This window comes from Scyliorhinus canicula, chromosome 7 (genome assembly GCF_902713615.1).
Source record: "Scyliorhinus canicula chromosome 7, sScyCan1.1, whole genome shotgun sequence".
In the NCBI taxonomy this organism is placed as follows: domain Eukaryota; kingdom Metazoa; phylum Chordata; class Chondrichthyes; order Carcharhiniformes; family Scyliorhinidae; genus Scyliorhinus; species Scyliorhinus canicula.
Window position 1 is genome coordinate 124,989,892 of NC_052152.1, and position 12,990 is coordinate 125,002,881.

The window sequence follows — 12,990 nt, forward strand, 5'->3', positions numbered from 1 at the left end:
ATACCTTCCCAGACCTGGAACTCGACCGATCCAGCCTTGGATCCAGGACCATGTTGAAATTTCCCCCCATAATCAATGTGAATCCAGGTCCGGGATCTTTCCCAGCACCCGTATAACAAACTCAACATCATCCCAGTTTGAGGCATATATATTTACCAGTACCAATACCACGGCCATTCCCTCGAGCTACCCACTAACCATAATATATCTAGCCCCCCCGGCGTCCACCTCTATATTCCCCACCTCGAAAGCCACCCGCTTATTGACCAGGATTGCCACGAAACTCGTTTTAAAGTCTAATCCCAACATTTTTTACGCTCCCCTGGCGCACCCACCGATGCTCTCTCTTCCCCCGCCCCCCCCCCCCCCCCCCCCGGCTCGGAAAAGTCGCTGCTCGCAGTTTTTCATGGCGAACGGCGATTCTCCGGGCCCGATGGGCCGAGCGGCCGGCCCTTCACGCCCATTTCACCACGGCAGCAACCACACCTGATCGCTGCATTCGTGAAACGGGCGCCAGATGCCCGTTTGGTGCATCTAGGGGCCCGATTGGCACGGGAGCACCACGCCTGTGCTCGAGAGGGGACAGGCCCGCGATCGGTGCCCACCGATCGTCGGGCCAGCGTCCAAAACGGACGCACTCTTTCCCCTCCGCCGCCCGGCAAGATCAAGCCGCCACGTCTTGCCGGGCGGCTGAGGAGAAAGACGGCCACCGCACCGTCTGCGCAATGAAGTCATCCGCGCATGCGCGGGTTGGAACCGGCAACCCGCGCATGCACGGATCACCTCACAAATGCGCCGTTTTGCACGTCATTTTTGGCGCAACAAGGTCACGGCCGGGAAAGACGGAGGCCCGCTCCTAGCCCCCCGGACAGGGGGTGAATTAGGTGCGGGGAGCGGGCCCCGCTCCCTCGGCCGATTTCACGATGGCCATCCCGATTTGTATCGGGAGCGGAGAATACCGCCCAATAGCTTTACCCAGTCCACAAATCTGGGTCCAATCCCAATCCACTCTAGAACTGCCACCAAGTACCCCCATTCTACCCGGTCAAACGTTTCTCGGCGTCCAATGCCACAACCACCTGTTTCCTTCCACTTCACGGTAGCACGTTGGCAGCACGGTAGCATAGTGGTTAGCATAAATGCTTCACAGCTCCAGGGTCCCAGGTTCGATTCCCGGCTGGGTCACTGTCTGTGCGGAGTCTGCACGCCCTCCCCGTGTGTGCGTGGGTTTCCTCCGGGTGCTCCGGTTTCCTCCCACAGTCCAAAGATATGCGGGTTAGGTGGATTGGCCATGCTAAATTGCCCCTAGTGTCCAGAAAAAGTAAGGTTAAGGGGGGGGGGGGGGGGGGGGGGGGGGGGGGGGGGGGGGGTTGTTGGGTTACGGGTATAGGATGAATACGTGGGTTTGAGTAGGGTGATCACGGCTCGGCACAACATCGAGGGCCGAAGGGCCTGTTCTGTGCTGTACTGTTCTATGTACCAGTACCATAACCATGTTCAATACTCTCCTAATGTTCGAAAAGAGCTGCCTCCCTCTCATAATCTCCGTCTGATCTTCACCTATCACCTTCGGGAGGCACTCCTCTAGCCAACCTGCCAGTACCTTCACCAATATCTTTGCGTCCACGTTTAAAAGTGATATGGGCCTATACGACCCACACTCCGTCCAATCCTTATCTTTCTTACGTAACAGGGAAATCGATGCCTGCCCCAAGGGTTTGTGGTAACACCCCCTTCCCTATAGCCTCCTCAAACGTCCCCACCATCAGTAGTACCAGCTTATTTTTGAATTTTTTATAATATTCCACCGGAAACCAATCAGGCCCTGCCACCTTCCCCGACTGCATCCTCCCAATCGCATCTTTTATCTCCTGCTCCACTATCGCCCCCTCTAACGTAGCCCTGTCCCCCTCCCCTAACCTCGGGTACTCCAGCCCATCTAAAAATTCCTGCATCCCCGGCCTCCCCCAGGTGGCTCTGACCTGTACAACCTCTCATAGAATTCCTTAAAGACCTTGGTAATCTGATCTAGAGCTACCACCGACTTCCCTGCACTGTCCCTCACCTGAACAATTTCCTTTGCCGCAGCCTCTCGGCGGAGCTGACCCCCAACATACTCTTCTCACCATGCTCGTAAACTGCCCCCCTCGCTCACCTCAATTGGCGTACTGCTTTCCTGGTAGATAGTCGGTCAAAGCTCACCTGGAGTTCCTTCCTCTTTTCCAACTGCATACCTCCTGTCTACCTCCAGCATCTCGTCTATTACCCTCTGACGTTGGAACATCTCCTCTTTGTCTAGCCTAGCTTTGAACGACATCACCTCACCCCCTCACCACCGCCTTTAAAGTCTCCCAGACAACCACCTTTGACACTTCATCCGTGCAGTTAAAACGTACATATTCCTCGATTACATTTTCAATTTTGTCACAGAACCCTCGGCCCTCCAACAGTCCCGCATCTAACTTCCACCCTGGTGTCTGTACCATCCCTTTCTCCAGTACCATATCCACCAAATGCAGAGCATGGTCTGATATTGCAATTGCTGAGTACTCTGACCCTTTTACCCCAGCCAGCAGCGCCTTCCCCACCATGAAAAAGTCAATCGCAAGTATACCTTATGGACCGCTGAGAAAAACGAGTACTCCCACTCCCTCGGGTGCAGAAACCTCCAAGGGTCCACCCCTCCCATTTCCACTATTAGTCCAGCCAGCGCCTTCGCCACCCCTGACGGGGCCAGCCAGCGCGGCCGTGACATGTCTAATGGCTCCTGCACCAAGTTCCAGTCCCCCCCTCACTATCAGTTTGTGTGTGTACAAGTCAGGGATGGCCCCACACACCTTCTTCGTGAATCCCACATCGTCCCAATTGGGACCATGTACACTTACCAGCGCCACTAGCCTCCACTCCAGCGCCCCTCTCACAATCACATACCTACCCCCCTGATCTGCAACCACCTTCTCCATCTGGAACCGTACCCTTGTGCTGACCATTACCGCTACCCCTTGAGCTCTTCCGTGAAATTCAGAATGAAACACCTGACTAACCCAGCCCTTTTTAAGTCTCACCCTCACCCTTCACACTCAGGCGAGTCTCCTGCAGCATTGGCTAGTATCTCTTTGTGGCTCATTTCAAATTTTATCTGATAATCCTCTGAAGCACCTAGAGATATTCCTACTATGCTAAAAATACTAAATCCATGCTATTGATATTATTATCCCTCATATTTTCTCCTGAATATATAACTTTGACCAGTTAACCGTATCTTAATTTCTATTTTGTAGGTCATTCACCAGAGTGATCATGTCTGTGCGTACATTTTCTTCCTCCCTCTTGTTCATAGATTATCATAGAATTTACAGTGCAGAAGGAGGCCATTCGGCCCATCGAGTTTGCACCGGCTCCTGGAAAGAGCACCCTACCCAAGGTCAACACCTCCACCCTATCCCCATAACCCAGTAACCCCACCCAACACTAAGGGTAATTTTGGACACTAAGGGCAATTTATCATGGCCAATCCACCTAACCTGCACATCTTTGGACTGTGGGAGGAAACCGGAGCACCCGGAGGAAACCCACGCACACACAGGGAGGATGTGCAGACTCCGCACAGACAGTGACCCAAGCCGGAATCGAACCTGGGACCCTGGACATGTGAAGCAATTGTGCTATCCACAATGCTACCATGCTGTTCTTTCCCTTACTAATAACCTTCATCTGAAACTAATGGAAGCATGCCTCAGCAAGTCGGCTTCGAAGCATCATCAAGAATCTGGGTCAAACAGTTTTCGAATAGTTAGTGAGTTCTGCCTTAATGCATTCAACAATTTGTTCACGTTTTGCCTTACCTCTTCTTGAATGTAAATGTTAACACCGTCATCAGTGACCATGGAACCAATGCGATGGAGGAATGCCTCAAGCACTTGGCATCGCCCTGTTGACATAAAAACATATTACAGGCAAGCAAGAGCTTTATCTGCCTAATCATTGTTCAATTCCATTTTCTAACATCTGTACAATGTCATTGTCCCGCAGCTGTAGTTATCTCTATTTGTTAAATTCATTATCTGGCAATTTTAAAGTTATGTACCATAATTGCTACATTTTATTTCCAGGTACTTGTACAGTTAACTTTAATGTTTATCCCATTTCATTCTCCAAAATTTTTAAAGTTACTGCTTAAAGTTAATGCCAGATTATGGCACAAAGGACAAGAGAGTCTAAACGGAGAAACAGCAAAGCATGGAAATGTTGATGTTCACTGGGTGAAGGGATGGGTGGGCAGACAGGCATTTGTCCGAGTCCTTCTCAGTGTGCTGACTTCCTCATGCCATGGTAAAGAACATTGCAGGAGTTGCAGAGAATATTCTGTCAGGAGAAATGCAAATGGAGAGAAAGGGGGAAGGGAAAATTAAAACTACAAGATGTATAATGGTTAATGGTAAGCAAAGCAGGTTAGTATGTGCGAAGATAGAAGTTAATAGGATGAATAGGCAGGACCAGTCTAACGACTATGGAGGGGAAAGGAAACGTTAAAAATATCAAAATGTAAGGTGGCTGTTGGAGTGAAAGTTGGGAATGAGGCAGAGTGTTATCAAAGATTAATAAAGGATGTCGGAATGTGTGAAAAGCATAGTGCACAAGAAAATCCTGCAAGGGAAAGACAAATCAGTAGGGCATATTTAAAAACCTTGGGCGAATTTCTCCGACCCTGCGGTGAAAATCCCGTCCCCGCCGTGGCCGTAATTCTCCGCCACCCGGGAATTGGCGGGGGCGGGAATCGCGCCACACCGATCGGCTTGCCCTCCGTGCCAATCGCCGAGCCCCCTGCGGCGATTCTCCGGCCCGCGATGGGCCGAAGTCCCGCCGCCGTGGTTTCAACCACCTCTGGTGGCGGTGAGATTGGCGGCGCGAGCGGACCCCAGTGGGTGTCCCCACGGTGGTCTGGTCCGCGATCGGAGCCCACTCTTTTTCTTCCGCCGCCGCCACGATCTCCACCATGGCGGAGGCGGAAGAGAACCCCCCTACCGCGCATGCGCCAGTGGTGACGTCAGCAGCAGCTGACGCACCGGCGCATGCGCGAACCGGCGAGGGCCTTTCGGCCAGCCCCGACGCCGGCCGGCTGGCATCAAAGGCCGTTGCCGCCAGTTTTGCCGCCAGTCGGCGTGGCGCCAAACACTCCGGCGCGGACCTAGCCCCCAAAAGGTGCAGAGAATTCCGCATCTTTGGGGAGGCCCGACGCTGGAGTGGTTGGCGCCACTCTGCTACACCGAGACCCCCCGCCCCGCCGGGTGGGGGAGAATCCCGGCCCTTGTACCTAAATACATGCAGTATTCACAATGAAGTCAATGAGATGACAGCACAAATAGAGACTAAAAATAATAATAATCTTTTATTGTCACAAGTTACTGTGAAAAGCTCCTAGTCTCCACATTCCGGCACCTGTTCGGGTAAGCCGGTACAGGAATTGAACCCGCGGTGCTAGCCTTGTTCTGCATTACAAACCAGCTGTCTAGCCCACTGAGCTAAACCGGCCCTGCTAATGAGTATGAATTGGTAGGGATTACTGAAACGTGGTTGCAGGGGGACCGAGACTGGGAGTTGAATGTCCAAGGGTATTCAAAATTCCAAAAGGATAGACAGGATGGAACAGGAGGTAGAGTTGCTTTATTGGTTATAGATGCTATCAAGGTTATATGAAGAAATTATATTGACACTAAGGGCCAAAATGTTGAATCAATCTCAACAGAAATAAAAAACAAGTGGAAAAATTCCTTTGCAGGAATAATCTTTAGGACCCCGAGCAATACTTGGAGAGTGGGGCATAGTATAAACCAAGAAATAATGAGGGCTGGTGAGAAGGGCACAACAGTAACCATGGGTAATTTTAATATACATATTGACTGGACTAATCAAATTGGCAAGAGTAGCCTCGAGGGAGATTTCATAGAGTGAATGAGGGATTGTTTCTCAAATCAATATGTTATGGAGCCAAGCAGGGAGCAGGCTATTTTTGATTTAGTAGTATGTAACAAAGAAGGTTTGATAAATAATCTTGCCATTAAGGATCCTCTTGGCAGGGCTGAATACAGCATTCTAGAATTTCAAATTCAGATTGAGAGAAGGCAGAATGCAATACTAGAATTTGTGTTGGGCACAGGTAATTGTACAGGTCTGAGGAAAGAATTGGCCCAAGTAGACTGGGCACAGATAATTGAGGGTAGGACAGTTGAGGAACAATGTTCAGGGAGATATTAAATACCTCTCAATTAAAGTATATTCCTGAGAGGAAGAGGAATTGCAAAAGGGAGAAAAACGTTCCATTGCTAAACAAGGAAGACATAAAGGCAAAAACTAGGACGTACCATAGTGCAAAAGCTAGTGGTGAGCTGGAGGATTAGTAGAACTTTAAGATTCAGCTAAAGACTATTAAAAATGAAATTTAAAAAACCAAGATGAACTACGAAAGGAAACTTGCCGAAAACATAAACCAATAGCTTCTGTAAGTGTAGAAAGAGGAAGAAAATAGCTAATATTGGCCCTTCAGAGGACAATACTGGTGAAGTAACAATGGGGAGCACAGAGATGGTGGAGAAACTGCACCAATATTTTGCCTCTGTCTTTACAGAATGTACAGCACGGAGACAGGCCCTTCGGCCCAAACTGGTCCATGCCCATCTAAGCGAACCCCATTTGTCTGCATTTGGCCCATATCCCTCTAAACCTTTACTATCCATGTAGCTGTCCAAATGCTTTTAAAATGTTGTCAATGTTCCTGCCTCAACCATTTCCTCCGGCAGCTGATTCCACATACGTACCACCCTCTGTGTAAAAAGTTGCTCCTCAGGTTCCCACTCATTCTTTCCGCTCTTAAAACTTAAATCTATGCCCTCCAGTTCTTTATTCCCCAACCCTGGGAAAAAGACTGAGTGAATTCACCCGATCCATGCCACTCATGATCGCATACACCTTTATAAGATCACCCCCCAAGTTACCTACGCTCCAAAGAAAAAAGTCCTAGCCTGTCCAACCTCTCCCTATAATTCAGTCCCTTGAGTCCTGGAAACATCCTTGTAAATCTCTTCTGCATTCTCTCCAGTTTAATAAATCTTTCCTGTAGCAAGGCGACCAAAACCAAACACAATACTCTGGATGCAGACTCACCAACGCAACATAACATCCCAACTTCTATACTCTGCCCTGACTGATGAAGGCAAGCATGCCAAAAGCCTTCTTCACCGCCCTATCTACCTGTGATTCCACCTTTAGAGAACCGTGCATCTGAATTCCAACGTCCCTCTACTCCACGATACTCCACAAGATCTTATCATTCACTGGGAAAGTCTTACCTTGATTTGACTTTCCAAAATGCAACACCTCACACTTATCTGTATTGAACTCCATTTGCCATTTCTCGGTCCACTTCCCCAGCTGATCAAGATTCTACTACAATTTTTGATAACCCCACCTATTTTAGTGTCGTCTGCAAACTTGCTGATCATGCCTTGTACATTCTCATCAAAATCGCTGATATAGATAACAAACAGCATTGGGCCCAACACTGATCCCTGAGGCACACCACTAGTCTGAGGTCTCCAGTCTGACAAGCATCCTTCCACCATTACCCTCTGCTTCCGACCATCAGGCCAATTGTATATCCAATTTGCCAGCTCTCCCTGGATTCCATATGATCTACCCTTCCAGAGCAGCCTATCATGTGGAGTTTTATCACAGTATTTATTCACAGCATTCACAATAGAAGATAAGAAAAATTTCCAAAAATTACAGGTAATGCAGAGGAATTTGGTGCGATAACCATCGCTATGGAGATGGTATTGAGTAAACTGATTGGATTAAAGGCAGGTAAATCTCCATGAAATGATGAGTAGGGCCTCTTAAGGATCTCCAAGGTCATCTATATGCAAATCCACAAGAGATGGGGAGATCCTAAATGAATATTTCTCATCGGTATTTACTGTTGCGAAAGGCATGGATGTTAGGGAACTTGAGGGAACAAATAGTGATGTCTTGAGGAGTGTACATATGACAGAGAAGCAGGTGCTGCAAGTCTTAAAGCGCATCAAGGTAGATAAATCCCTGGGACCTGATGAAATGTATCCCAGGACGGTGCCCCCAGGGGCAGCAGGGTAGCATGGTGGTTAGCATAAATGCTTCACAGCTCCAGAGTCCCAGGTTCGATTCCCGGCTGGGTCACTGTGTGTGGAGTCTGCACGTCCTCCCCCTGTTTGCGTGGGTTTCCTCCGGGTGCTCCGGTTTCCTCCCACAGTCCAAAGATGTGCAGGTTAGGTAGATTGGCCATGCTAAATTGCCCGTAGTGTCCTAATAAAGTAAGGTTAAGGGGGGGTTGTTGGGTTACGGGTATAGGGTGGATACGTGGGTTTGAGTAGGGTGATCATGGCTCGGCACAACATTGAGGGCCGAAGGGCCTGTTCTGTGCTGTACTGTTCTATGTTCTATGTTCTATGTTGTGGGAGGAAATTGCCAGTCCCCAAGCAGAGATATTTGAATCGTCGACAGCCACAGGTGAGGTGCCTGAAGACTGGAGGGTAACAAATGTTGTGCCTTTGTTTAAGGGCCGCAGAGAAAAACCTGGGAACGACAGGCCGGTGAGCCTAACGTCTGTGGTGGTTAAGTTGTTAGAAGGTATTCTGAGAGACAGGATCTACAGGCATTTAGAGAGGCAGTGACTGATTAGGGACAGTCAGCATGGCTTTGAGTGGAAAATCATGTCTCACGAATTTGAATGAGTTTTTTGAAGGTGTAACCAAGAAGTTAGATGAGATCAGTGTAATCAACATTGTCTGACATGGACTTTAGCAAGGCCTTTGACAAGGTACAGCATGGGAGGTTGCTGCATAAGATTAAATCTCACGGGATCCAGGGTGAAGTATCTAATTGGATACAAAATTGGCTTAGCAACAGAGACAAAGGGTGGTTGTAGAGGGCTGTTTATCAAACTGGAGGCCTGTGACCAGTGGTGTACCTCAGAGATCAGTGCTGGGTCCACTGCTATTTGTTATTTATATTAATGATTTGGATGAGAATTTCAGAAGCATGGCTGGTAAATTGGCAGATGACATCACGACTGGTGGCATAGTGGACAGCGAAGGAGGTTATCAAGAATTGCTTGATCAACTGGGCCAGTGGACCGATGAATGGCAGATAGAGTTTAATGTAGATAAATGTGAGGTGATGCAATTTGATAGATCGAATCAAGGCTGGATCTACTCAGTTAATGGTAAGGAGTTGGGAAGAGTTATCGAACACAGATCTAGGATTACAGGTTCAAAGCTCCTTGAAAGTGGAGTCACAGGTGGACAGGGTGGTGAAGAAGGCATTCGGCATGCTTGGTTTCTTTGGTGAGAACATTGAATACAGGAGTTGGGACGTCTTGATGAAGTTGCACAAGACGTTAGAACGGTTACACTTGGAATAGTGTGTACAGTCTGGTCACCATATTTTAGAAAATATATTGATATTATTAAACTAGAAAAAGTGCAGAAAGGATTTACTGGATGCTGCCAGGACTTGATGGTTTGAGTTATAAGGAGAGGCTGAATAGGCTGGGACTTTTTTCCCTGGAGCGTAGGAGGCTTAGGGGTCAACTTATAGAGGTCTATAAAATAATGAGGGGCGTAGATAAGGTCAACATCTTTTCCAAAAGGTAGGGGAGTCTAAAACTAGATTGTACAGGTTTAAGGTGAGAGGGGAGAGATATAAAAAGGGTCTAGCGTCTCAATTCCTTCACATAGAGGCAGGTGAGTGTCTGGAATGAGCTGCCACAGGCAGTAGTAGAGGCGGGTAAAATTTTGTCTTTTAAAAAGCATTTTGACAGTTTTATGGGAAAGCTGGTTATAGAGGGATATGGGCCAAATTAAGACTAGCTTAGTGGTTAAAAACTGAGCGGCATGGAAAAGTTGGGCCGAAGGGCCTGTTCTCGTGCTGTAAACCTCTATGACTATGACACGCATACAAAGACAGTTCAGTAAAACGTGAAATTTACAATGAAAAATTACGTATAGTTTGCATAAAGGATTTTTCATACTTTAAGATTGTAAGATTCAAGAATTCATTGAGGTGCTTACATACCTTCTCTGTTGGTATTAAAAATTGCCTAAAAGAGATAAGGGATAGTAATCAATGTTTAGACACATTAAAACGTTCTTTCCAATGCACACATCTGATAGCTTAGTAACACAAACACTATTCCACACAGTTTTTTTAACCTGCTCACACTTGAACAACGTACTCGACTGCCACTGCTACTGTTAGAACGATAGATGTGCATGAATGACAGCCTTCAGAAGTGGAAGAGAACATATTTTTAAGAGTAGAAATAAAATGAGAGAACAAAGAACAAAGAAAAATTACAGCACAGGAACAGGCCCTTCGGCCCTTCAAATAAATTCCCAGAAATCTAAGAATGATTACACTCTCCATTAATCATGAAAATTAATATGGCTTCTTTTTCAAGAAAGGAAACAAAATGCCTCAGCTGAATGCTGCGGCGCATCCTGTACATCGTATACATTGCAGCCATATTCAGATATTTAAGATGGATTTTGGTTACTTCAGGTGCCCCTATCGAATGGTGAATACTGCAACACACTCCTGACTTTTGCCTCGTGTCATGTATATAATACAACTAAACAGGTCATAAACTGTTAATCAACCTTACCTTTTAGTCTATTTAAAAAGTGGACCTTGCTGAACTATAGGTTGGCTGCTACAGGTCACGTGATCCACATGCCAGCACACTGGGCTAAACAGCTGGCTTGTAATGCAGAACAAGGCAGCAGCGCGGGTTCAATCCCCGTAGCAGCCTCACCGAACAGGCGCCGGAATGTGGCGACTAGGGGCTTTTCACAGTAACTTCATTGAAGCCTACTTCTGACAATAAGCGATTATTATTATGTTGGCTAGTTTCTGAAAATTTCCAACAGCACTGTAAAGACAAGGGGCAGGATTCTCCGTTGCCCCACGCAGTTTGTGATTCTCCGCCCCCTCTAAACCGGTGTCATCGTGACTTGCGCTGTGCGCTGTCGCAATGCCATTGGCGTCTCATCGGCCGGCCCACCCACGATGCTCCACACCCGGTGGGCCGAGTTCCCGATAGCGCAGGACTCGTGAGGTCATACTGGACATACTGGCACTGGAGCGGGTCCAGCGGAGATTCACACGGATGATCCCAGGAATGGTAGGCCTAACATACGATGAACGTCTGAGGATCGTGGGATTATATTCATTGGAGTTTAGGAGGTTGAGGGGAGATCTAATAGAAACTTACAAGATAATGAATGGCTTGGATAGGATGGACGTAGGGAAGTTGTTTCCATTAGCAGGGGAGACTAGGACGCGGGGGCACAGCCTTAGAATAAAAGGGAGTCACTTTAGAACAGAGATGAGGAGAACTTTCTTCAGCCAGAGAGTGGTAGGTCTGTGGAATTCATTGCCACAGAGGGCGGTGGAGGCCGGGACATTGAGTGTCTTTAAGACAGAAATTGATAAATTCTTGATTTCTCGAGGAATTAAGGGCTATGGGGAGAGAGCGGGTAAATGGAGTTGAAATCAACCATGATTGAATGGGGAATGGACTCGATGGGCCGAATGGCCTTACTTCCGCTCCTATGTCTTATGGTCTTATGGTCACACAAATCGTGAACCCAGCGTGGCGGCTGCGGACTGTGTCCACGCTCATCCGGGATCCGTGCCACTCGCCGGGAGGGTTTTTGCGAAGGCTGGGGGTTGGGGATAGCGGGTTGAGTTCACGCACGGCCGGCGCCATGTTGTACGGCGCGACTGCTGCAGGTCGTTAGCCATGCGCATGCAAAGCCCAGGACCTGGCCATTCTCCAGCCGTTCTCGACGCGATCCGTGGACGATTCACATGGCGCTGGTGCTAGCCCCTCACTGGGACCGGAATCGGTGAAGGGTTCATGTCAGATTTTTGCACGTGAACCTCCCGCCGATTCTCTGTTCGTGCTGGCATTTGATCGCAGGAACGGAGAATCCCGCCACATATCTCGCAGGCAAGGACACATTACAATCGATGAAACCAAGACCAGCAGGCGATCTGTCTCCCCAGCCTGGTCCTAAAATAAAGGGGAAGCCATCAAAACTAGTTATACCTACAGTGGCACTAAAAGCCACCATTTACATCCAAAGGTAAACAACAGATTTTCACTAGAGGCATACACAATGATTGTTAGCCTTCAACAGTCATGAATGGGTGACATCACGTTATTTCTGGACTCGCAGGCAACACGGTGCCGCGGTGGTTAGCACTGCTGTATCACGGCGCCGAGGTCCCACGTTCGAATCCCAGCTCTGGGTCACTGTCAGTGTGGAGTTTGCACATTCACCCCGTGCTTGCATGGGTTTCACCCCCACAATCCAAAGATGTGCAGGGTAGGTGGATTGGCCACGCTAAATTGCCCCTTAATTGGAAAAATGAATTGGACACTATGAAAATAAATAAATTTCTGGATCCGCAGCTCAGTCTGCCGAATTGTCTCATTCTGCTCCTGTCTTATGGCCTTATGGTCTGCCACTAGCTGATCAGCCACTTCTCTTCGGACAAACAATAACACATGTTGCTGACACAACTGGGTACGTGGTACATGATATGTTAGGCAGGTTTGTACGATGTGGACTGCACTCAATGCAGGGAAGTTAGAAACAGCCGTCTAACACTGGAGAAGATCCAACACTGTTTTATTCAACTATAGAACTGCTATACATATTCAGCTGTGGGTCGAAACTATACTGATCTGACTGGTGACCTTGTAGGAGCCTGACCAGACTTACTAGCTACCGCATGGTGTTTGGAATTGCTAGCTCGTGGACTGTCTCAGTAGCTGGGTCCCGAGAGATCGGGAAACCTAGTGCCCTCTGGCTTTACAGTGGTAGTGTACATTCTGGTGATTGGCTGTACTGTGTTGTATGCTTACTGGTTATCCTATGTGTCAATCAC

At 48.1% G+C, this 12,990-nt stretch overlaps 1 protein-coding gene across 1 annotated transcript in view; it reads right to left on the bottom strand.

Moving 5' to 3' along the window:
• LOC119969126 (synaptonemal complex protein 2-like) overlaps positions 1–12,990 on the bottom strand; it is a 458,660-nt gene that overhangs the window by 328,947 nt on the left and 116,723 nt on the right. The window contains exons 6-7 of the mRNA XM_038802343.1: positions 10,108–10,132; positions 3,846–3,931 (exon numbers count right to left, since the gene is read on the bottom strand). Coding sequence (XP_038658271.1) covers positions 3,846–3,931; positions 10,108–10,132 — 111 coding nt within the window. The remainder of the gene's footprint in view (positions 1–3,845; positions 3,932–10,107; positions 10,133–12,990) is intronic.